Source organism: Anastrepha ludens, chromosome 3 (genome assembly GCF_028408465.1).
Source record: "Anastrepha ludens isolate Willacy chromosome 3, idAnaLude1.1, whole genome shotgun sequence".
NCBI classification, from domain to species: domain Eukaryota; kingdom Metazoa; phylum Arthropoda; class Insecta; order Diptera; family Tephritidae; genus Anastrepha; species Anastrepha ludens.
Window position 1 is genome coordinate 74,346,701 of NC_071499.1, and position 27,487 is coordinate 74,374,187.

Genomic DNA, 27,487 nt, shown 5'->3' on the forward strand with positions numbered 1-27,487 from the left:
AAGTGCCAGTTTGAAGTCGCTCAAAAATCGCATTGGTTTTTGAAATTTTAGTTTTGCGTTTGCTTTTTACACATACACTTACACTTGATTTTCCATTGATTTTTGTGTTATTCAGTGTTAAAAATTTTTTTTCCATATAAATCACACATCCGAAAGTCTGTAAAATGGAGAAAATGCTCTACATCTGATGCGACAAAAATGTCAAAAATCAATTGAAAATCAAAAGTAAGTGTATGTGTGAAAAACAAACGCATGCAACCAACTATCATGAATGAACCGATACAGTACGGTTTTGTCAGATTACTTGCATCTCACCGAAAGTGATGGCATTGAAAGTACGCGGTCGGTGGCTTGTACACATCTAGAAAATGTCATTGCAGTATTATGAAGCATTTTCGTGCTGGCAAAGCGTTTTTTCCGCCTCCATTCTTATGAGCAGTTTTTCCCAAAAATTTTAAAATTTCAAGTTGTGACATTTTGAAAATTAGTAGGTATGCAAAATATGTGTGCGTAGAGGTATTTTTCCATCCGTTTACGCAGGTAATCTAGCGTGGCGTGCAGATGCAGTTAAAAATGCTCTGAAATTCGATAGTTTACTCAACTTTGCGAAAAGAAAACTTTCTCTTCGCATTGGTTGCCGCATGTGGAAATAAGTGCAGAAAGTTTATGGAAGATGGATGTCGTGGAAATAAATTAAAGTTTGCCAACTGAAGTTAATACTAACTAGAGAGAGAGAGAGCAGCTGAAGCCAATTTGGTATACGCCATTTGCGCCAAACAAGCACCTAAAGTGAAATTTATATAACCTCAATTATATGCGTATGAACACCTGTGTGTATGTGCACATATACTAACATAAGTCCAATTATTTGGTTGTAGAATAATATTCTAAATTTCCAATCTACGAGGTTTTTGCCGTTTCGCCAATCATCAAAGCGATTTGATGCTTCCGTAGAGGGAAACGAACAGTTTTTTTAACAAAAGTTTGACGACAGTGTATAAGCCGTGATAATCAAATTTATGTAGACTGATATTTTCATGATGGGCTGGTGCGACCAGTTTTATGCGATCCACACATCGCACCAAATAATCAATCACCGATGTTGCGCTGATGGCGCACTCGCGTATCGGCACCCTCATCACTGTTGGCACTTATAATTTCGAGGTTGTACAAGACTTCGTGTATTTAGGAACCAGCATTAACATCGAAAATAATGTCAGCATTGACATGAAAGTATTTGATGCGGTACCAGCTGGTGGTAGTAGAGGAAGAGGAATGCCTCCTTTGCGTTGGGAAGGTCAGGTGGAGAAGGGCTTGACTTCCCTTGGTGTGTCCAATTGGCGCCGGTTAGCACGAGAAAGAACCGACGGCGCGCTTTGTTAGACTCGGCCTAAATCGCATAAGCGGTTATCGCGCCAATTAAGAAGCAGAAAAAGATGTTGTACTGCTTTCTTAACGTTACACATGGGCTAAAAAGTCTCGAACCTGGCAAGGAAAACTCGAGTTTTTTTGCTCAACATTTGTTTTATTCATCAACGTAATTTCGATCAAGAACAATGCAATCATTCCAGCGTCGCTCTAACATTTCAATACCACTTGGTAAAACGATTAATCTTTTGCCTCAAACTAGGCCTCAATTTCAGCGATAACCTCTTCATTCGAGCGAAATTTCTTACCGGCATACATTTTTTAGGTCTGCGAACAGCCAGTAGTCTCTTGAAGCCAAATCTGGCGAATACGATGGATGTGGGAGCATTGTTTTGATTGTCTTGTGACAAGGTGCGTTGTCTTGATGAAACAAAACAGTGAGCAAACGCGGCAGAGCTTTGCCATAGTTAAATGCGCATGCAATATAAAGCCAACACGATTTTTTGATATCTTTACAAGGTGATCTAACTTATACAACTTCACTCTTCGATCATTCAAAACAAATTTGTGCATTTTTTTTATCTTTTCTGGTGTTACCGCCTATTTTGGAGGTCCACTGCGCTGTGCGTCATCGGTGTCTCCACGACCACGTTTGAAGTTGCTGACTTTGTGACTCGTTTTATCGTCGTTTCTGATGGAGTGGAGTCCCCATAACACTTTTCAAGCCATTGCCTTGCTTGAACGATATTTTTTCTCATCAAGAAGCAGTGTATAGTTAAAACACGAATTTCCTTTTGATTCATTATTTTAATAATAGCAAAAGTAGCGTCACTCTTAGCACAATTACTCTCGAAGTAATGAATATAATACCATGCATTTAAACAGCTGTCTTTTTAAGGTTAGTACTAACTGAAAAAGAGGCGAATGCAATAAAACTAGTGCCATCTATGGGTTAGGCCCGTGACTTTTCAGCTCATGTGTTAAGAAGTTATAAATATGAAGAACAAATCAAATCTATTAAACAGTTCCTTTATAGTTGTCCAGGGTTATATAGTGAAACGATATTTAAGCTCACTCAAACGTTTGCACTATGTCAGTTGTCTGACAGAGTTAGATTAGGTAAAATTATCAAACTTTCTAAATTTCGTCTGATATAGTTAGTGACTTAACAGAAAAATATATTGATTAGTTAAAGAGGATGGCGCTTCTTCACCTTTCACTCTCAGTCTCCATTTCCAGAGAGCTATTATAGCTTGGCGTGCGAGTGGGAGACCTGTTTAAGAAGCTGCTCTCCTTTATCCTCTATTTATACTGAAAGTGAATATTATTTGCGTACTACAACTGTTTCATACATCAAATTTATGATACAAGATGAACACTGAAAGAATGCAATTCTCAATCACTGATAAAGCGAATAAACTAAAATTGGTTAAAATAGTTGGGATTTACTTATAGTATTACATAAGCACTCCGCTTACAGTGCAAAAGAAAAATGATTGAACACATGTATTTACTATTTATTTATTTTTTATTAAGAAGATTAAATTATAATTATTATGTTATTGAAGGTCGTCAGCATGGTTGGCAGACCCTACAGCTAAGTGAATAAATGTGTGTTAATAATGTATTCATGATTTATGTGAATGGCTTGCCTTCACGGATTTCACTATAAGGCCGATTATTTTTCTATGGGTAGTATTGAATTCAAGTAGACTCATACCTGCATAGGTAGTAAAATTTGGATATTCAGTCAGAGTGATCCCTCTAAGGTTTGCAATTTAATTCGGTTGTTAATAATAAGAGCATGAATATGTTTTGTGCTTTTTTTTAAGCGAAAACTTCTTTAGGAGTGTTTAAAATACATATTTTCAGAGGATAAATTTAAATGTTCATTAACAGCATTTAGGTTTTATTCACAGAGAATGTAGCATTAACAGTAGCTTTAGCTGTAGCTGGAACAGTGGCTTATCTGTTCGGCAGCAGCATTTAGAACGAACAGAACCGACAAATATATGTAGCAGATACATTCAGAGAACTTATAAAAATTGTATTTGTAGGTTGGCTTGCCAAAGAGGCGAGTGTGTGAAGTAGTCAGAGTATAAAGAGCGCTTGTGCATACATGCATATATGGGTTATCTTCGACTGAACTTACATAAATATACATATATATATATTTGTTTTTATAGAAATACGAGTTAGCAGCATGTTAGGGAATTCGTTCTTTCGTGTGTTTTGATTAATTTGCAACAAATATATTATGCGTATATGTACACATGGATGTTATTATACGCCGGCGAGTTAACATGACCTGTTATGCAGCTGCATATTCATTATTGCTGGTTACATGCATTGAAAATATATACACAATCATTATTTAATTTTAAAGCAAATTGTAAATAAAAATTTCTAATTTTCAAACTACGATTTCAATCCAATATATTAATATTTTAGAAAACCCTCTTCATCAAATATGTCATGGAATTAGCATTTTTTATTTCTGTGATACTCAATTTGATAATTCACTGTTAGATGGTAGCTTAAGTTTTCTACTTCTATCTGCTTTGTCCCTGACCACTTTTTATGGTCAATAATATGGCACGGAATACAATTTCATTAAAATTACGTCCTTGGTTGGCTTTCCAGTAACTCATTCTGTCAGACAAATTGTCCAGTCTCGTTGGTAATCTCACTAATGTTAGCCTCGATTTCATGCTTTGATTCTAGGATCGTCTCTGGTGGGCCATCGCAAAATTTCTCCATTACGGCTCTTCCCAATAGTTTTCTGGAGTTGAATCGCATTTTCGAACTACACGGCGGTTGATATCATCTTTTCGGGATTATTCTATTTATATTTCGAAATCAGTGCGAATACCATTTTGTTTCTGGGGCACGTGGTGCCATCCTGTTGAAATCAAATTTTGTATGCTCGCCGTTGACTGTAACGGTGGCCTCCTGCTTGCTTTCTAAAACAAAACATCCGCCTAAAACAGTCGCGCATTGTGGATGCGTGAGCTCCGCTATAACGACATGACTTCAGAGTGCGACAATTCTAATTGCTTACGTAGCCACTGTGATAGAAATACATTTCAGTTGAAAGAATTACTTCTATTATATAATATTTTGAAGAGGTTTAATATTCAATCAAGTATTGATTTTTTAATTCCTTCCGCTTTTATTACTTTCCGCCATTGTTCAAGCAAAGCTCAGAATTTGTTGTAAAAGTCTTACCATAAACAAAATTTCTGATGACATAAATTTAATTACCAAATGCCGTATTCAAAAAAAAATCGGTAACTAAAATTTTCGTCATTAGATGATCTCTTTTTTTATCAAACATTTGGCTTGAACAGAGCAATGCCAATAACAGACGTTTCAATAGTCTGTTAAATATTGAAAATCTTATCAGATTTATGAAATGAATAGTGACCCTTTATGTACCTTCCAGACTTGGCTCCCTGTTGGTAGTTCGCTTAGAGCTTTGGATATTTGTTACTGCCCTTAATTAGTCTCCAGCAGTTGTAAGTTTTTCCAAGCTAAAAAACCCAAATAAATAGCTTTCGAAACCTTGGCGCACAACAAATAGACAGTAACACAAAGGAATAAATAGCTTTTATTGGTATCTACGTCCAATTTTCATATAGTTAAATAGTATTTCAATTAGTTTTAATTAGCTCAATGAACGATAGGATGTCACTACCACACCCCATTCCATCCCGTTACACACGTTTACATATACAGGGTCCGGCACTCGAAGTGTGACCAACTTCAGACCGCTCGTGCAGCTGATGCACGTAAACCAGCTGTCCGTTAGTTGGCTAAATGACAGTCCAGAGTGTTGTTTATAAGCGTGCGAAAGTATTTTGCCTAGAGTAAACGCGAAAAAAGAAAATCAGTAATGGATTTCAAACGTAATAGTGTAATTGCATTATATTTGGCTGGAAAATCACAACCTAGATCACAGCTCGAGCACCTTCAACTAAATAAAGATTTTGTTTTTCGCACCATTACTCGTTACAATGATACGGGTAACATCGTGAAACGTCGTGGAGGTGCTCATCAGAAAGACTGCATCGTCACGTGAAATGGTTGAAAAAGTGAAGAAGCGACTTGAGCGAAATGCCCGACGAAGTGCCAATCAAGTGGCGAAAGAACTGAAAATATCTCACCGTAGTAACCGCCGCATACTTAAAAATGATTCCAAAGTCAACTCTTACTAGATCCAAAAGGCGCCTAATCTCACACCAAAGCAGCAATAAGTCAGACTTGAGAGAGCAAAGGAGTTGCTTCGCTTGGCCGAAAGGGTTTATTTGACCGGCTGACTCGTACGAGAATTTGAGCCATTGATTGGCTACCAGGAGGCAGCACCCGCCACAGGTAACGGTTTGGGCCGCTTTAATGGCAGGTGGGGGCCCTCCAATCATTTTCATCGAGCCTGGTGTCAAGGTAAATGCGAAATATTATCGGGAAAATATTCTGGTGGTTGCTTTGATGCCGTGGGCAGACAAGCATTTCGGTGACAGACGTGATAGACGTTTCAACAGGACTCGGCACCATCTCACAAAGTTCGAGGGAACAAAGAAGGCTAAAAAACCGAAGTTCATAACATCCACACAATGGCTCTCAAATTCACCAGACGCGAATCCGATAGATTATTCTCTTTGGATCAGTTTGGAGAAAAAGGTCCGAACTAACACCGATTCACCAATCTCGAGGCGCTGAAAAAGCCATTGGAAGTCACATTCGGGCAGCTTGCGATTCATTTCTGGACCGTCTCAAGGCCATAGTCAAGGCAAAATGTGTTCATATTGAGCAAAAGTAAATTGTTTTCTAATTTTGTATTATTTTCACATATTTTTTACTTTGAGTTGAATAAACTAAATTTATGGCCTTTTTAATAGGTTACACTTCGAGTCCCGGACCCTGTAGTATATTGGAACGATTTCTGTCAGTGTGGATAATTTTATAATTAGAAGCGTGAATATTGTAAAGAGTGAGCGCTCTATTATACACAAGTGGACAGTCAGATATACAACCAATTGAGTTCGTAATTACATGCACTGCATCAGAATAATAATTTAGAGAAAATTGTGCAATGAAGCGATGAGTGAACTAGAGTTAAATTGAAATGTGGTTGGCAGATTAATGCTTTGGAAATTGCAATTTATGAGGGCAATGAATGGGTTGGTAATTGATTTATGAACTCATTTGGTTATATTTCAGTAAACACTCATAAATAGAGGAAAGATGTAGGCAAATTATTCATTTATTAAAACACCGTTAAATAATAAAGAACACTGCAGAAAAGAGTACATGGATAGTTGGAAAGTGAAACTGGAAGAGAAGTTCTTCAGAAGTTGCGTTTTGGAGGCATGGGAACAGGTGCGCATGTCAGATTTGAATCAGGAATGGCTCTTAAAATGAATGAAATTGCAAATTTTCCAAGTACGTATGCATACAAGTTTTTTATCTACAATTTAAATGGCAACTAAATATAGCTAAGGATATAAAATAGTTTCCAAAACTAATTTTTACATTCCTCAAAATCCTAGCTATGTACTGAATCACTACTAAGTACCTTTGAGTACTCACTGCCAATAATTTAAATAATCGAGAACTGTCGACCTTTTTTAGAACCGAATACTTAGAACTTTAAGCACCAATTCGGGCCAATACAAATTGTAATACCCAATTTCGCCTGATGGTTACGTTGCTGTGTCAATCACTAGGTCAAATGATTTTCATCAGTGCTTTTTAATCAATGCCCGCCTTCTGATCTGGAGTATCTGAGAAAGGTGCTCAAGCAAAATTTATAAAAAAAAAATTTACTTATATCGAGGGTTGAACGCGAAGGAGTAAGAAACAGAATTTCGCTCGTCAGCACGAGAACTATTTGTGTCACAACTTGTTCGCATAACAGAATGAGAATGTTAATAGGAGCCATGTATGCAGTTGCTGGTGGATTGAAATTGAGAGTAACAGTTTAGGTTTCTACACATACAAAAACATCTCTCTAAACGGTCATTGGTAGGTATCGTTACTCATTTCAACACTTCTTACGGAATAAATAAAATAGAAAAAATAGTAACAGAAAGGGAAGGGATGATACAAAAAGTGGGTAGTTGGAAAAGTAACAAGAATCAAGTTTTTAAGCATTTGAAATATATATTTTTTTTCATTATAGGTATGTGACCTGGTCTATGAAAAGTTATCTTACGTATCAAAAAATCAGTTTTCACTTTTTTGTTGATTCGAATAGTGTGTGAAAGGCTCTTTAAAATGGTGAAAACTATATTAGAAAGTCATAATTTGTTTAAAAGTTTGTTAAAAGTAAAAAAAGGAAAGTACAAATACGAAAAAGACTGAAAAGTTTAAACTTTAACTACTGTTTTCACGAAAACTTGTTTTCGTACGTAAGGTACCTTTTCGTAGACCAGGTCACATACACATAATGAAATTAAACTTATTAAATAAAATTCATAAATCATTTTAAATAATACCATTTAACGTTTAAATTATAGATTTTATTTCAACTGCAAAAATGAAAGACTTCGAAAACTTAAGCTCGTTTATAAAAAAAATTTATATATTGGGTATGGAAATAGGTTTCCGTCCATTTTTAGCCAAAGCTAAGAATTATTTAAACAATTAAATAATACACGATATTATGTGAAGTATGTGCCATTGGAAGCTATAACTTTACTCCATCTTTCAGGCAGGCAGTTTGCGATGATTTTGTAAGAAGTGAATCGCTCCCCAAAAAAGTCTGACTGCATTGATCGGAACAGATGGTAATCCGAAGCTGCAATGACTGGGGAATACGGCGCGTGAGGCAATATTTCCCACTTCAGTCCCTCTAAATATTTCTGAACCAATTTAGCAACGTGTGGTCTGGCATTGACATGTAGCAAAACCAATTTGTCTTGTCCACCATCGCATTTCGGCCGCTTTTCTCTGAGAGCTCGCTTTAAACGGATGTGGCACTCAGTTACCTGCTTTCTGGACCATTCCCATCACGTGCAAACTTTACAGACGGTTAATCTGTCAACATCTAACTTTAGACATATCATCAAGGATTCGACGGTTCGATATGTGTATTCATCCAATAATTATTGTAGTTGAGTATATTCCAATTTTTTTGTTGCCCCTTCGCGATCTTTATCACTCATGTCGAAATTGCCACTTTGGAAGCGTCGAACCCACTCTTCAGCTGCACTTTTCTTTAAAAGGTAATAATAAAGCATGACAAACATAGACATTTTTGATGTCAGATAAAAAAGGATCTTTACGTTTCAAACGAATGTCAACTAATGCGATCAAGACCTCATATATACACCTTCAAATCATCAGTATATTACTATCCCGAACTAAAAAATAGTATCAGCAGCGACACCTCTTTTACCAGGGCGGAAACTTATTCTCATACGCAATAGTAAAAAAATTCTCAAAAATATTCATTTGGGTTTATTTTGTTCGCGTATACCTGAGATCTTCGTTGAGGCTTTTGTTTACTCTGGGTATGAGGAATTTTTCTTGGAAAATGTCCTCACTTGTCCTTCCGCATGTTGGGTATATTAACAATTTTGGAATTTCCTTTGCAATGCCCAGCGGAAAATTTAAAAATAAATAGTTATTAGAATTTGGAATTTGTTTTGGTTTTCGAAGTAAACATATAGACATGCTCTTTTACAGTTAATTCAGTAGGCGTACAGTGTACGTAATTGCCCGTCTAGAGCAGTTAACAAGTCGACGTGCATTGCACGCCTTTCCAGGGCAAGAGATTAAGTCAATTGTGTATGGAGTTTGTCAATGTGGTAGTCTCTTTGACAGTAATCTTTCCCTCTTCTACTACATAACATCTTTCAAAACCTCGTTGTTTATAATTTGGTGTTTCCCTACATTTCTTGCCAGAAGCGTCCATAAGTGTTCGGTAATGTTTAAGTCTTGCGATTGCGGATGTGCTGGGGATATTATAGAGAAGTAATAACTTTACTATGTGAGCCGTATGCTTGGGATCATTGTTTTGTCGAAAGGAATATTCGTTTGATAACCCTAGCATCTCGATGTCTTGTTTTAAATTTTGTTTTAAAATATCTAATATAAATAAACAAACTTATCTATTGATGATTCAATTAACTGCAATTTGTTCACCCGTCACCCCAATCCCACTAATTTTCACTGGATGTAATAATTTTCTTTATTCAGCGCTGTACCAGAGTTCGTCCACACAGTTTTTTTTCGTTTGATAGCAAATATGTTAAACTTGCTTTGATCCGAAAAAATAACCCAATTCCAAAATTCTAAAAGCTTATGTATGGTCATTTGTGAAAGCTATGTGTTTTTTTTTCTAATAAAGGGAAATAAGTAGCTTCTTCCTAGCAATTTTCACACGACGAAATTGTAAATTCACATACAAAGTAATATCATAAAAAACTTCAGGGAGATCCGTCAATAAATTTTCGAGTTATCGTGTACGCCAATTCGAAAAATATAGTCTGAAGAAAAACGCGTCAAAAGTTTAAATACAACGTAACTATACCGGTCCCAGCACTCGAACGCAAAGAATAGAGTAGTCATGGTTGACGATCTAAAGGGTTTTTCAATTGGCGCGGTTCGATTTGGCGCCCTGTGGCAACCATTTTGTTTTGGTGACATCTGTCAAATCTTTTGTTTATTATTCAGTTGTTTATGCCAAATCATCATGGTAAGGTACACAATTCAACAGCACGTTCAAATGATAAAACTTTATTATCAAAATGAGTATTCATTAACGCAAACGTTGCGCGCATTGCGCCCATTTTTCGGTAGACGTGGTGGGCTTCGAATCGTTTGGAAGAGAACCCCAGTTTTGGGCGAAAAATCATCTTTAGTGACGAGGCGCATTTTTGGATAAATGGCTGTGTTAACAAACAAAATTGACGTATATGGGACGACACCAATCCACACGAGGTTCACCAGGTGAAAATGCATCCTCAAAAAGTTACCGTTTGGTGTGGATTTTGGGCCGGCGGCGTCATTGGCCCGTACTTTTTTGAAAACGACGTTGGTGAGGCGGTCACCGTCAACAGCGAGCGCTACACAACGATGATAACCAATTTCTTATGGCCTATGTATATTGAACCATATGGACCTAGACGACATGTGGATGGCGCTACGTGCCACACAGCAAACGCCACGATTGATATTCTGCATGAACGATTTGAGGGTAAGGTTATCTCTCGCAGGGGTGATGTGAATTGGCCACCAAGGTCATGCGATTTGACCCCGCTAGACTTTTGCCGGTGGGGTTTCTTGAAGTCTCAGGTTTATGCAAATAAACCACAATCGACCGATGCTCTAAAGGTGAACATAACACAGGCCATCGCTCAAATTCAGCCGGATCTATGGGAAGAGTCATTGAAAATTGGACCACTCGGATCCGTTCCACCGTAAGAAGGCGAGGCGGGCATTTGAATGATGTCATGTTCCACACTTAATGGCATATATGCGCCTTTCAAATAAAAAAATAATTTTGTGAATAACTCACACACAGCTTGCTTTATTCCATTTCAACATCTACCCGCCCTTATTGAAAAACCCTTTATAATATAAGAAAAACTTTAATTTACGTTCTAAAACTTTTTTGACATATTCTTAAAGGATTATATTAACATTTTATGAAAACAAATTTTTTTTTTGGAAATTTTACCGGTATTTGTCCCCTTAACACTCTTATTTCATCTTTCTCTTTTGAAGCAGTTAGCTTTATATTTTTTTCACAAGCCCTATAATACTGTGATTTTCTCTTTCTGTTAATTTACGAGATCGCCACGCTCTAGCGGTCGCTCCTCGGCAGGCACGCTCTTGGCCTTGATGTCAATATTCTGGTTTTTTCGTACTTTTGAATTACTGTTCGAACTGATGCCCATGCATTGTCCGTTGTTCTTCCTATTTATTGATTGTTTTGGGCCTCTGTCCATAATTTTATTTTGACTTTCCTCTTTATTCCCATTGTAGGGACCCGCACGGAATTTTATTGAAAACCGATAAACTAATAAATTATTAAATACATTTATTTAACTTAAATTTAATAATTTTGCTTTCCAAAAAATCGTCCTAACAACACTAAAATTGAATCCGCAAATGACGCGCGCCTTACTACGTGCTCCTGAAAATAAGTACCGTTAGAGTTGGTGGCGACGCATACGGTGATAATTTTTTGTCGCCATCATGACTGCTACGATAGTAAGCAGCGAATATGATGAATTTGAATTTGCAATGATTTAACCATTTTATTGACAAATAGTATTTGGAAATAGGAGGAGTGTAGAGTTATGACATCTAATCTAAATACTTTAACATAGTTTCTTTTAAGCTACCAATCTGATGCATTAATTCTTTGTTTTGATTACTTTCAGGCAATTTTTAAATTTTCGAGAAAGTTTAGCACGCAAGCTAATAATGGCAGACAACAAATCCTTGTGGCAACAGCTGTGGAATCATACAAAATTGTCACATAAAATTACATAGAGAACAATAACAAAGATTATATATTTATAAGTGTCTCAACATCGAATAGTGTCTAATAACTAGCCACCGAAAGTGCGTACAATAAGATCCTTTTGCGAAACTTTGTGTACAAAAGCGATAGCACTACCAACTTCCCGTTGTGCACCAGTTATTATCAGATTTAAAAGTAAATAACTGCACAAGATTTCACAAGCTTCTCCATTGTTGTACTTAAAGTTGCAGTCTATTGCACAGCTTGTTGAACACGTGACACAGCGCCGCGCAGGTGAGTCAATTGTTTTGGCTTCCAAGCTATACGCCGATTATGTGTTGCGATTTTATGGGTGCTACAAAGTGATGAATGCACAACTAGGGCAACAACAACACAATATAGCACACGCAAGTCTTGTAACTGAGACTATAGCCGCCGTTATGGCGCCCATTCTGGATAGAGGCAATGCAACTGCGCGTTATGTCACCGATGGTACAGCCACAACAGCCACAGTTCCTACCATTTGGAGCAGTGAAGGTGGCGGTGGTGGTGGCGGCAGTGGCAGTGGAAGCGATGCTTACAATGGCCTTGGCATGGCAATGATAGCCACAGTCGACAATACCGATGATTCCAATGACACCCAGTTATACGATCACAATTCGAGCTATTACTATGATTATCCGCCTCCATGTCAATCAATGGATTTCAATACAAATATGACATATTGGAATGTAACTTGTGATAACCCCTTGGAGTATGGCATGCCTTTATATGGTTATTGTATGCCTTTTCTATTGGTTATTACCGTTGCTGCGAATTCTTTGATAGTGGTGGTATTGAGCAAAAAACACTTGGCGACGCCGACAAATTACGTATTAATGGGTAAGTGGTGCGAATTTAGAATTTGAATTTTATTTTGTGTCTTAGTAATTGGGCAGGTTCTGTAATTAACTTCCAAGAAAAGTGACAGAAAATTTGATTGAAACTCATTCGGAACTGAATTACTGAATATGTCTGATTATTATCTGATTTTTGTATTTATGCAAAACAAAAATATTGCTTTCGATAGGTTTTTAACTTAGATACATATAATTGGCGTTTACACCTTTTTGGGTATTTGGCCGAGCTCATTCTCCTATTTGCGGGGTGCGTCTTGATACTTTTACGCAAATGGAGGGACCGACTCCGAACGGCAGATATTTTTTATGAGGATCCTTTTCATGGCAGAAATACACTCAGAGGCTTACCATTGCATACCGAGGGGTGTCCGATATTATTATTTTTTTCAATGTTTTACGGAGATTCGACCGAACGTACTCCAGTTACTGTAATTAAAATTGTAGTGTGACAGACGGTTCCTACGCGGACTAGTGTACAATTGATTTGTCTATTGGATAGTTTTTTCAGTAAAAGGTGGACCGCAGGCAACAAGTACTGGTATTAACTGCTCTGTGTTTATTTAAAATATTACAACTGTCGTTAGAGAATAAGTAATTTAATTTCCAACGAGATGGAATGAGAATGATGTTGAAAGGCCAACGCCCTCAAGCTCATTTTGAGGATTATTATTAGAAGGCCATTACGTACTGCGACCAGAGTTGATCTATTGTGCAATGACTGTTTTTGTAACCCTAGAGTTTTAGGCTTTTTAAAAATTTTGCACAATTTTGGGTTTGTTGTTCCAAAGATTGCATGGAGATACTATGAAACCACCAAGGTGGTGAAGTCTTTGACTGTCTAATGCAGAACATTCACAAATTAGACACTTGCTGCCTTGAATGGTGCGACATTCGAATGTGGCATACTCGAAGAATATTTTGCAATAAAAATTTCGTACATTCTTTTGACGTGATAACGTCTTATAATTCGATTTAACAGGCTGCACGCACGAAAAAATGTGTCGTTACCTTGCTCATTAGTGTTACCTTGCTCATATGTAGTTACCTTGCTCATATGTAGTTACCTTGCTCATTAGTGTTACCTTGCTCATATTAGTGTTACCTTGCTCATATGTAGTTACCTTGCTCATTGCCGTTACCTTGCTCATTTGTCGTTACCTTGCTCATTGCATTGAATGAACTGCAAGCGAAAGCGCGGAAGGAACGTCAAAGCAAACAAAGCAAACGAACGGCAACGTTCGACATCTTGCTCTCTCCTACTTAAATGAGCGTATATATGTATGTATATGCGCATATGTACATATATAAATTCACGTATTTGTATTTGCATATGCCTTCTTATTGATTGTTATTAATTTGATTTACTTGAAGAATTTAAAATAAAACCAAGTTTGTTAATAATACCTGTTGTTTTAATGTTATTATTATTATTTTTTTATTATATATGAAGGCAAAAATGTATTTTAATATTTACCATATCTATGCTAATATTATAAAGAGGAAAACTTTGTTTGTTTGGTTGTAATGAATAGGCTCAAAAACTACTGGACCGATTTTAGAAAATTCTTTCACCATTCGAAAGCTACATTACGAGTAACATGGATTATATTTTATTTTGGAAATAGGGCTCGAGATATAGGTCAAAACGTGGACCCGGGTAACCTTCGGATGTGTATGTACAATATGGGTATCAAATGAAAGCTGTTGATAAGTGCTTTAATACGGCGTAATTTTCATACCTATTGATGACTAGGGTCTGGAAATATATGCCAAAACGTGGACCCGCCGTGTCTTTGAACCGAATTAAACCAAACTTACACACATTGTTAAGTAGGTATTGAAGATGATTTCCGTATAGTTTGAATACCTATTGGTAGATAGGGTCTCGAGATATAGGTCAAAACGTTGACCCGGGTAACCTTCGGATGTGTATGTACAATACGGGTATCAAATGGAAGCTGTTGGTGAATGCTTTATGTTATGTTATGTTATGTTATGTTATGTTATGTTATGTTATGTTATGTTGTGTTGTGTTGTGTTGTGTTGTGTTGTGTTGTGTTGTGTTGTGTTGTGTTGTGTTGTGTTGTGTTGTGTTGTGTTGTGTTGTGTTGTGTTGTGTTGTGTTGTGTTGTGTTGTGTTGTGTTGTGTTGTGTTGTGTTGTGTTGTGTTGTGTTGTGTTGTGTTGTGTTGTGTTGTGTTGTGTTGTGTTGTGTTGTGTTGTGTTGTGTTGTGTTGTGTTGTGTTGTGTTGTGTTGTGTTGTGTTGTGTTGTGTTGTGTTGTGTTGTGTTGTGTTGTGTTATGTTATGTTATATTATGTTGATATATGTTAATGTTAACTCATTCTCTATATCCATACAAAATATCTATCAAACAAATAAAATTAAAATTTTCTTTTGAAAAATGCAACCATTCAATCAGTATTTTCTTATGACGTTATCACGTTAAACTATCGTCAGTAAACCGACTTTACAGACAACCTCTTTTTTTTAATTATCTTTGTAATTAAGAACTGGGCAACCCTTTTATTTAAACTATTAAAATTGGAGTAATTTCCGGACTATTCTAAAACCTGAACTTTGACTTAAAATACATCTTTCTTTAACATCTCAACCACATTCAAACTATAAAATTAACAGTTGAAACAATAAAATAAATCACAGCTCCAATGCCGTGATTAGATGTTGCTGCTTTGTTTACAACAGCTTGCTGTCTTACTCTATCGATCAAATTAGAAACACACGCACACATACATACACACATGCTAATCCTTGCCCCATATTACTTATTATTTTCACTGAGCATTCAATACTCAAGTGGAGTTGGACGTGAATGCAGTCTCTTGAATGCACTCAATACCCTTACACTTACATATGCCGCTGTTTGATTTGGAAAATATGCATTTGCATACACACACATACACATGCACGGATTGCTATGGCAATGTATGCTGGTAATACAAATTGATTCGAGTGCCTGATCCTTGGTGCAAACACGCGCGACAACGACGACAACATTAATTTCAATATTAAGTATACGCCTCGGTGGCACAATGTCGCAAAGGCGTCAGCAAGTGGTGGGTATGGATGCGTTTGTGAAATGTAAACAGTAAACACATTTCTAAGTGACAACACACAGAGTGCAAATGTAAACACATATTAAAATGAAATCGATATTATTAGCAAATTCTGGTAGCAGAAGGACTTTCTGCCGACCTTTCCCCAATCGGGGTGATACCCATTTACTATTTAACCTCCTGCCCTGTGGCCATTTGATTGCTTTTAAATCATTTGTGCATTTACAGGGATTATTTGAATGCAAAGTATGCTTTGGCAAATGTGAAATGGTGAAATTTCAAAAGCCCCATTAACAGCTGCAAACATTTCAGAGGTGTAGAATTAGTGAACATTTTCAAAATAATTGTTTTTGAAATTATTATTTTTTGGTTAGTTTAGAGTATGTAAATATTGTTTATAAGCAAAGGTTTACGAGTAGAAGCCAATAAATAAATTGCATTTAATAACACTGAATTCTGTTAGAGGCGACAAACTTTTTTTCGAGGGCTCAAAATTTTACTTTTTGTATATTCCCAAGGTGAAACGACAAAAAAAACTATGATATACTTACATTTTAGGTATACTATAGCGGCCGCCGTAGCCGAATGGGTTGGTGCGTGACTATTACTCGGAATTCACAGAGATAACGTCTGTTCGAATCTCGATGAAACACCAAAATTAAGAAAAGGGTTTTTCTTATAGCGGTGGCCCCTCGGCAGCCAATGGCAAACCTCCGAGTGTATTTCTGCCATGAAAACGCTCCTCATAAAAATATCTGCCGTTCGGAGTCGGCTTGAAACTGTAGGTCCCTCCATTTGTGGAACAACATCAAGACGCACACCACAAATAGGAGGAGGAGCTCGGCCTAAGGCCCGAAAAGGGTGTACGCCCCAATTATATATATATATATATATTACCAGTTCTAGGAAAAAGAAAACGGGGGGTTTTCTTGTGGAACATTTTAACCCTTTACTTCGCAATATGTAGTTATTTTTGTTTGTTTTGGAGGAAGCATCGAAAAACAAAAATAACAGAGAAATATTATTTATATTTATTTTTTCCTTTAACTCCTATTGGAAGATAAGGCATCAACTCCGGCTCTTTGCCAGTGTGCACGGGTTAGATATATCTATATGTATATCCTAATTCGCTGCACCTTAGACCGAGTGAGTTCATGTGAGCTACTGTTGAGTGACTCCAGGTGGCTCCGCTCCTCGGCTAGCTTGTTGGAAGGGGTTCCAATACAGGGCCTGCCTAGTAACATTGTTATAACTTGTTTACGCGTATGTTCTCTCTACTGCTACTTCCTTTTTGGAATTGTAGTCGCCACGTAAAGATGGTTAGTTTTTTCCCAGCCGTTCCGAGTTTAATGTGGTAAGGGGCAACATTTTTTCTTAAAATACGGCGCAGGTAGTAGCTGACAAACGTTTTCAGGTGTCTTGCGATTGTCGCGGTTACTTTTCATGTGGTGCAACCATATAGGAGGACAGATTTGTCATTAGTGTGCAATATGTGTAATTGGTTATTAAGGCCGATGTTGTTACTTTGCCACAAAGGCACGAAAATGCCAAAAGATGAAATGCCTTTGCTATTCCTACACTCAACATCTAACACAGAGCGACTTTTGGGTAGAAAAATTTCTCTACGCTTTCATACTGTGGTACACCCACTGTAACCGGTTCTGATGTGATCTCATTGAGGTGCAGCGCTTTCATTTTTTTCGCGCCGTTCTTGCAGCCGGCACCTTGATACTTTTTCTGCAAGCCTTGAGTAAGCAGTTTCCGGTAGCAAAATATTTGAGAAATTGGTTGTTTATCTGCCACTGATTATTCTTCTTTAAATTGTAGTTAACAATAGTACTTATTGTTATTGTTATGACAGATTGTATGAAATAAATGGAGATCTAAAAAAAAAATCTGCCACTAAATGTCTTTCTTCTGGTTTTCATTATTAAAAACAGCGCACGTGACGACCTCAATGACATGAAGAAATAATATTGGAGACAATAGGAATCCTTGTCGAACACCACTCAGCACCTGCAAAGGCTCAAAAAAACAATTCTTTGTGCTGGACGTAACAGCTCGTGTCTCTGTAGCTCTCCTTTAACAGAGCAATTATCTTATCTGGGATACCTCTTTTTCGCAGAGCCGATCAGATAGTTTCCCAATTGATGCTGTTGAAGACTTTTTTAAAGCCTATAAAAAGCAAATGCAGCGCAGACTTATACCCAATGCATTGCTCGATGTCCCTTCTAAGGGTGTTTGTTTGATAGGCGGAAGAAAATCCATTGTGAAATTCGGCCTGTCAAGAGCTTATAGATGCTTCCAGATGAACTCTCAGGCGGTTGATAATTAGGCGCGCTATTATTTGCAATAGAGTCCAAATAGTTTAAATAAAGCACAATTTTCGAAGATTGTTTAGATTTGAATTTTTTTGCCAACTACGAGCATTCAATCATGTGATTGGTTTTAAAGGGATAATCATGGTTCAAATGAAGTATTCTTTACGTTTTCTTATATATTTTGATATATATTTATAATCATTTTATCGTGGACAAATGAAAATTAAATTATGTTTCGAGCTATCATCTGACCGTTCACTGACTGCCACAACAAATGTTCGTCAAAATGCTATATAGTCATAATATATATTGGGCTGCCATTAACCCAAAATGCTTTACAATGATGTAGAAAGTAGCAAAAATAATGGGAATAACCAAATAAAGGCATCGTATCAAACTTTTTTCATCTGACTCTAACTAGTTGGACTTAGATTCCTTATTGCAAATAATGCACTGCCAAAACTGTAAAGGAGTTTCAACATATTCCTGTGCAACCTGAATGCGACGCTTTAATGTATTTTTGAAATTATGAGAATTTTATTGTTTGGCAAAAGAAAAGTATTCATTCGATAGAGCTTTTTCTGCTCTATGGCGCAAAACTAACGTAGTTGTATTTTTGAGTTATTTAATCTTTTATTAGTTTTGAGGCTTAGAAATGAAATACACAGGAGGCAAAAATCAACACTTTCGACCTCTGCTCTTCTTTGCTTTTCATCGAGATCAAAAAGCTGCGGAATTATCCTGGGGCACTTGTGAGATGTATGGAGAAGGTGTTATAGGCGAGGCTACAGCACATAACTGGTTTGCAGGTTCAAAAATGGTGACTTTGACGTCGATGACACGTCCCGCAACGGAAGGCCTACTGAATTCGATGAAGAACGTCTCAAATCACTTTGAAGGAGAACGGTCGCCAAAACAGTCGTGAATTGGCGAAAAAAATGAACTGCGATCATAAAACGATTCTCAATCACTGTCATTCAATGGGATGTACCGAAAAATTCGGAGGCTAGGTGCCTCACGAGCTCAACGAAAAAATAAACAAAGTCGCCTTCAAATTGCTTCTCTGCATCTCGCCCACCATTGAGGAACACGCGGTCATGAACGGTGCTTTTTGTACCGAATCGTCGCGCTGGATGAGGAATTATGTCATTATACCAACAAATCAATATGAAGCAAAGAAAACCGAGTGTCAAGCCGGATCTTCATCCACAGAAGATCATGATATGTCTTTGGTGGGACTGGGAGCGCATGTTGCGCTGGGAAATGCTCGAAAAGAATGCCACGGCCAACAAGGACTTCTAAATTGCCCAGCTACACCACGTAAATGAGTCTATTTGACTAAAAAGACCTGATCGATATGGTCAAACTATACTCTTTCACGGCAACGCCAGGCCCCATGTTGCACAAGGCGTCAAAGCCGCCCTCCAAGAACTCGAGTGGGAGGTCCGTTGGCATCCACCGTATTCTTCGGACCTTGCACCGACCGGTTACCATCTTTTCCGCTCCCTATCAAACCATATGAAGTGCGTTACCATCGCTAGCAAAGAGGTTCTTAAAAATTGGCGCAACAACTTCTTTGACATCATACCAGGCGAATTTTTACGGAGCGGCATCAACCAATTGGCCGACAGGTAGGAAGAGGTTGTAAATAGCAACGGCGATTATATAGGGTCCGCCATATAACTTTACGGAATTTAAAATGCTATAACAAAGAAACTACTCAATATTTTTCCAAACTGTTTTTTTTTATTTTGAAGTACAATCCTTCCGGTTAATGATGGGACACAACTTCATTCATATGGCTGCCTCGGCTAGCCATGCTCCATCTCATACGATCGGTCCAATTTTTCAACACATTTTGGATTGTATGCGGCTGTATTTCAGCTATGACATCTCGTATGTTGGTCTTCAGCGCATCAATTGTTGCTGGTTTGTTGGCATAACACTGGTCTTTGACGGAACCCCAAAGATAATAATCCAACGGCGTCAAATCGCAGCTCCGAGGCGGCCAAACGATATCAGAATTTCGGCTGATAATGCGATCTTCGAAGACAGTGCGCAAAAGATTGATCGTAGCATTCGCTGTGTGGCAAGTAGCGCCATCTTTTCAAAGTAATGCGCAATATTTCCCAGCATTCCTTGAGCGTATACACAACAATTTTCGTTCAGCGGAAGAATAAAACTAATTTTCTGTCAAATCAGATGATAGCTAAGTGTTACCATTCTTCAAATAATACCTAGTTCAAATCCGTAACGATAGATGTCGGGCCCTGTATAATTAATTATATGTAGGTAGTTATAGTAGTTGTTAGTTGACACTCCTAGGCCTGCTGTAGACCTATTGTGATACCACCAGGGCTGACCCTCTCCTCACTCTACATTGCCCTCATTGAACCAACCTGTGGCTTTAATAAATCTAATAAGACTTCTTATTTTTATATTGGCTACTTCTGCTAAGTTATTCAGGGAACTTTTTCCTAAAATATTGAACCTTCTTCTATCCAGAGCCATGCACCCGCATAGAAAGTGTTCTATAGTCTCTTCTTCTTCAATGTCGTTACAGTTTCTGCAATAGTCATTATGGGGCGCACCTAGCTTACCTTCATGCCTGCCAATCAGACAATGCCCTGTTAGGACCCCGAGAAGATTTCTCATGTTTTTCCTGTTTAGTTTCAACAGTCGGTTTGTACGGCCCATGTTCCATTCCGGCCACGTCTTTCTACTAGTTTCACAGGTCAAGGCCTGAGACCATAGCCTGTTGGCAGCACTGATAGTGTGTTTATCTATAAGCATCTTACAAGTTGCTAAAGGTGTAGGTATGTTCGCTTTGTCTGTTTGGATCGGTAATGTGGTACCAAATCTCGCTAGTTCATCTGCTTTGCAGTTGCCTTCTACGTCTCTATGACTCGACACCCAGAGCAGGTTTATTACAAAATACTGTTTTAGTTCTATCAAACCGTCGTTACATTCTTTTACTGTCTTCGAGTTAATATTAGGCGATTTTAAAGCTTGCAGGGCCGATTGGCTATCTGAATATATGTTTATATCTCTTGTGGTGAGGACACTTTTATTTAGGACTAGCAGGCCTTCCCTGATAGGAAAATTTTCAGCTTGAAGTACACCTGCAGTGATCCGGTAACCGGAATGAGATGTTGGTATTTATTCCTTCAGAATGAAAGCCTCCGCCGACTTGATCATTTAGCTAGGAACCATCAGTATAGATGCTGATTCCGCTTCTCATGTCTATTACCCCATTGTCCCAATCTTCTCTCGTTGGGTAAGTTGTGGTAAAGGATTTGTTTAAATGCAACTCTACTGAGCTACAAAAGTCTGCCGTTTGATGCAGGAAGGGGTATTCGTTTAGTATTCTTGCGTGATCTCTTCTGTTAGTGGCTAAGTTAGAAGATTCTCTTATCCTTAGTGCCGATTTCGCTGCCAGCTGTTTGCTGTAGGCCTCAATCGGTAATAAGTGCAGCACGACATTCATCGCTGCCGTGGGCGTGGTCTTTAGTGCCCCGCTTATGCGAGACTAGCACCCCTTTGAATACTTTCAAGGCGTTTTACTGTTGTTCTGTTGGCCACCAGACTAAGGCACCGTATGTCATGATAGGCCGTATCACCGCTGTATATAGCCAGTGTACTATTTTTGGGGTTAGGCCCCATTTTGCTCCCACAATTCTTTTGCATGTATAGAGTGCTGTGGCTGCTTTTGTACTCTATCAGTAATCGTTTGTTTCCACGAGAGCTTCCTATCTAATACTAGTACTAGGTAGCTCGTCTCAACCCCAATTGACATTGTGATTCTCTCAAGGGTAGGGGGATATAAAACAAATATATCTACTGTATTTTCTGATGAACATGATTAGATCTGTTTTGCTGGGATTTATCCCAAGACCACTGGATGCAGCCCACCGGCTTACATCGTTCAAAGCATTTTGCATTATGTTGCAGAGGCTATCTGGGAATTTTCCTCTAATTAAAATTGCAACATCGTCTGCGTAGGCCACTACGTGTATCCTCCTTTTCTCTAGATTCTTCAACAATTGATTCATTGCCAGAATCCACAGCAGAGGAGAAAGTACACCGCCCTGAGGAGTGCCCCTCTTGACGGATCTGCGTATCGTCGAGGTGCCCAACGTCGAAGTAACGAATCTGCCTAGTAGCAACTGTTCCGTAAATTTCACAAGGCCCTCGGCGACAACCAATCACTCATTGCGATTATTAAGGCCTCCGGTAGGATGTTGTTGAAAGCGCCTTCTATGTCTAGGAAGGCTACCAGAGAATATATAATAATAAAAATAATCTTCATCTCGCGTTGGAATCGATTTAGTTGTCTACACTCCAGATTAAAAAGGAGAGAATACTTTTATTCGAGAGTTTCACTTAAACTTTCAGTTTTGGCTTCATTGAATAGTTTCATGCTCCACATTTGCATTTAAACAATTGCAATGGGAATATCACTTTTATGTGTCATGCGTTATTCGAACGAGGTGGCCAGATAACTGCGATACAAATTTTATTTTATAATTTTTTATATGAAGTTTAGTTGAGGGTTCTCATTGAATGCAAACAATTTTTGATAGTCCTAGCTCTTTAGTTCCCAAATTAAAAAAAAATTGTTAGTAAAAATGTTTATCATAATCTGAGTTTCATGTGAATGTGCAATGAGTGGCTTTAAACTTTAAACGAATACAAGTCAAATGCATCCACACAAATTCGCAGTTAAGTAGCTTAACGTAAAAAAACTACAGCTTCGACTTTCAACTCAGCAACGTCTGCTGAAAAATATGAATATTTGCGCCATATTTACTCGCATTCGTGTATATACTCATACGTATGCATGGCTGGTCGTGCATCCAAGTTAATTAACAGCGTATGGTGGAATTGCTGATTTTTTAATTACAGTTGTTAGTTGCGTTGCTACGGTTATTACTAACACGTTCTCATGGTAACAGACTGTGCTGCGGCATTGTGACAAATTTGTAGTAATTTACACCCTACAGCGCGTATGAGCGTTACACTGTAATTATGGGTTCCTTTTATGTAAAAGCACTATGCTAAATCAGTTTTATTCAAAAGTAGTAAAATCTATATATCTGTATGCACTTCATTAACTATTGAAAGTACTCGATTGTATAATTTAATTTTTTGCATAAATTTGTGTAATATAATTACGAGTTTCGTGATTAGGAATGCCAATATTGGGATCTCTGGATTGCAGGATTACGGAATCACGGGATTACGAGATTACAGGACTAAGGACAATCTGGACTCGATGTTATTTAGGTTTTGAAAGTACGGCGATTATTGGATATGAACCCCGGTATTACGGGAGCTCGATATATCGTTTTTTTTTCAGTATCGGGATTAATTGATAGGAGTCTCGAAAATTTATTGTTTCAAATAAAAGTAAAGTTAGGTTAGCTTAGGTTATGGTGGTAGTCGGTCAGTAGACCAACTCACTTGCTCCTTACAGGACGGTTGTGACACCACTGTGCGTTACGGGTACCTCATTTTTTTTTTCTTCGTGGAACCATGTTGTGACTCTTATGAAGCGCAGGATTGGTCCCATCACCATACAAGGCAGTTCTGCAAGAGAATTGAAAAATATGTCCCTGGACAAACTGCTTTTAGCCAATGCTGGACAATTGCAAAGGAAGTACTGTCTTCCTCTTCCTTATTTCTACAACTTCTACAATATTCGTGGGAGAAAACTCCTAGCCTCGAAGAATGCCTGCCAAATAGCAAATGACCGGTTATACAAGCCACGACCTTCGAATCTATCTTATTTTGAAAAGCTAAGCAGTCCCTTTGTTCTTTTTTCTTGTTTATTTGCGGCCATAGTAACCTAGCAGTTACGCATTTGCCTTCATCTCTGCATGCGCTATTGACCTCTTATTTTTTAATTATTAATTTGCCCGTGTCTATAGGTAGCCCTGTGGTTCTTCTATCACTGAGTAGCGGCAGAGTATTACCTTTCCTAGTCAGCTCATGGGTTTTGCAATTTCCCTCATTATCTCTGTGCCCCGGAACCCAAATAAGGCTAACCTTGATTACAACGCTAATACAAATTAGGGCTGCCCGGCATTCTTGTACAACATTTGATCTTAGTCTAGTCGCTTTCATTGATGTAATGGCCGCCTGGCTATCCGAGAATATATTTATAGTAGTTTTTGTTACGGCGTTCAAATTTAGTACGTATCCATTTCTTTTATGGCTAGAACTTCTGCCTAATAGGCATTGAAGTTGTCTGGTACTCGAACTCATAGTTCAAACCCTAATTCTTTCGAAAATACTCCATAGCCAACCTATTCGTCAACCTTGGAACCATCTGTATAGAAATTTAATTCCCCCCTTCTTCATGGCCTTGGGGTCTAGCACTCTCTTCTGGACGGTGTACTCGTCTTGGATAGTCTGTCGAAGGTGAGTCTAAGAATAGAATAGTTAATTTCTTGTTTGTAACTACTCAGAGTATGCAAAATAGAAGCGTGGTCAAACCATCGGTCTTTTCATAGCGCCATACTTTTAAGTCTAAGCGCCGAGGCGGTGGCCACGTGTTTCCCTACAAGATTTAGTGCCGGCAAAGTGAAGTAAAGATTACAAATTACAAAATTTTTCCCGTATACGGATAAGTGTTCGAGAAAACCTAAACTTTTACTTTGGTATACCCGTCGAGAGGTTTAATGTGCAAATAATTTAGATAATGGCTTGAAAACTTGACTTTAATTGCTTTGCCTGTCTTACAAACATTTTTCTTTTAATTATTAGCTCACCAAAACTTTGACGAAATACATCGAATTAATGGCTGCTAAACGATTACTAACCACTTGAAACATTGTTTGCCTGTGGCGTTCATCATTGGCGGGTTTATCATTTTGTCCTCTTCAGCTTTGAAGAAGTATGGGCCAACCACATATACGGCGGGCAATAGGGTTTTTGTAGGACGTGTGACCTTAAGCGTCTAGTAAAGTGTGTTCGCACTCACAGTTAACGAATTTTTTTTCCCCATATACCAGGGAAGACAGAAATGGGCTGCTGCGCTTAAGAATAATTCACTAAAAATGACCTTCAACTTCTAATAGATTTTCAGAGAATTTGCCCAAGTTACTGCTTACCGGAATGAAGTTGTATTGAACTTAATTCCCTTGCATTTGAATTGACAGGAGTTTCTTAAAAATATTCCAAACAGCGGACAAGCAGATGCTGGCTAGTTGAGAATGGTGGCGAATAGACGTAATTGATACCGCGGTTACACATGATCCAACACCGCCTGTGACAATAGCCTTAGAAGTTACTCCTTAAAAGTAAACTTAGAGCAAGAGGAATCAAAGACTAAAGAAGAAGAATAAGCATTAAATATAGCTAGCGGCCTTCTAAAAGGAGCATTTATTATATAAACAGTTTTAGCAATACCCACGGAAAATGCGTGAGGGAACATTAGAATTAATTTTATTGAGCATATACGGACATCTATTAAGCCTGCACAAATATCAAAGAGAAAACACATCGACAACAGAACACGCATAGACTCTAAGGACATTAAATTTATTAGTAGGCAACGAAAGCAATAAGACGGAATGGGATCAATGAATCTCGTCGAGCACAAAGCAAATCGCGCAAAAACTCTCCGAATAGACTCTAATCTATTAAAATAGACTGAATGAAATGGTCTCCAAACGAATACCGCGTATTTCAATCTGGGCTGACCTAAGGGCGAGTACAAAAGTTTTAGAGTATGTAGATCAGAAAACGAAGAACTACATATTTCGAAGAATAAAGGCTAACATTGCAAAAGAAAGAAAGAAAGAATAAATTTTATGTGAGTGGTGCAGTTGAGCTTAGAGTCAAAATCAATACCCAGGTCTTTTAATTCACTAATTGAGTTTAGCGGCGAGTTTGAGATCTAGTAGTAGTAGGGTTGAATATTCTAGAAATTTAATTTCATAGTAGGTTTTTAGATCCTCCGCGTATAGAAGAAAATAACAGAATGAAAAACAGGAGGAAATATTATTAATGAAGACGATAAATAGTACTGGACCTATGACACTACCTTGGGGTACACCAGACAAAGCAACAAAAGAATAAAACGATACATTATCAAGTCGAACGACACAGTGGCCAATATTAAGATAGGAAATTAACCACTTAAGAAATTTAGAGTGAAAGCCGAAACCCTCAAGTTTAGCTATTAATATTGTGTGTGATACCCCATCAAAAGCTTTAGAAAAATCTGCATAGATTGCAACCATTTGGAAACATCTTTGAAATGTAACGAAATAGTCCTCCTTAAAGACAGCTAAATTCGTTAACGTAGATCTGTCCGGAATAAACCAATGTTCATTGGGACATAACAAATTATATCTAAACATATCTAAACCAACTATTTAACTGTTCTAAAATTTTTGAAAATGTTGTCATCAAGATGAAGGTTGATGAGTTGCTATCGTCATATTATAATGATAGGTAAAAAATAAATAGATAATTGGCGCGTACTTCTATTTGTGGTATGCGGCGGACTTACAGTTTTAAGCTGTTTTTTATGAGGAGTGTTTACAAGACAGAAATATACTCCGGGGTATGCCATTGCCTGCCGAATGGCGACCGAAAAAACTTTCCTATAATTTTGCTCTTTCATTTACGAAGATTCGAAACAACGCACTTTCGAATGGTAGTCGCGCTACTGATAGGTTCTTTAGAGTTAAATATGAAAATGCATTTTCTAGTCTAAAAATTATAAACGCGGATGTTCCATGGGGAATAATTTTGGACCCTCTGCTATATCTCCTGCATACCCACTACCAACAATCGGCAAAGAACCAAGTAACTGCAACGTTATGTGCATTACAGGTATGGCACGCTTTACTTGCAGTCGGTGCCACCATTGAAAATGCAACGAATGAGCTACAAGAAGCTGTTAACCTTATTGTTGCATGGGCTAACAAATGCAGAATAAAGCTAAATAAAAGCATGTCAGCACATATAGTGTTTTCCCTAAAAAACGACAAGTCGGGCTTCATCGATACGTCAATAGTCCCATATGTCGATGAGATCAAATATCCGGGCATGAAACTTAACACCAAACTGTACAAAATGTACTTTGTAATTTTGCGAAAGGTGAGGGTAGCCAGACACCTCAAACCAGAACGCAGTTCTAATGCAGGTAGAATTTAACAGAGAGGGTAAAAAGAGGGTGTTTGTAAATTTGTGAAATTTTTACGTAGAATCGCGTTTCGCGTGGGCGGCGTTCGGCTGCAATTCAAAGTAAGAACACTGATAAATTAAAACTTCATATGATGTATGTAGTATGGAGGGAAGGTAGCCACCATACTCATCTTCTACACTGAACT

The 27,487-nt window shown here is 37.9% G+C and overlaps 1 protein-coding gene and 1 long non-coding RNA gene across 2 annotated transcripts in view; one reads left to right on the top strand and one right to left on the bottom strand.

Moving 5' to 3' along the window:
• The first annotated feature begins 6,650 nt into the window (after positions 1 to 6,650).
• Positions 6,651 to 27,487, top strand: part of LOC128858214 (sex peptide receptor) — a 76,234-nt gene continuing 55,397 nt past the window's right edge. Inside the window, exons 1-2 of the mRNA XM_054094289.1 lie at positions 6,651 to 6,810; positions 11,763 to 12,727. Coding sequence (XP_053950264.1) covers positions 12,211 to 12,727 — 517 coding nt within the window. The 5' untranslated portion in view covers positions 6,651 to 6,810; positions 11,763 to 12,210. The remainder of the gene's footprint in view (positions 6,811 to 11,762; positions 12,728 to 27,487) is intronic.
• LOC128858215 (uncharacterized) lies at positions 13,706 to 13,952 on the bottom strand. The gene is made up of 3 exons (XR_008453991.1): positions 13,903 to 13,952; positions 13,790 to 13,865; positions 13,706 to 13,752 (listed from the first exon to the last, which is right to left on the bottom strand). It is a non-coding gene; the product is annotated as an uncharacterized LOC128858215 (long non-coding RNA).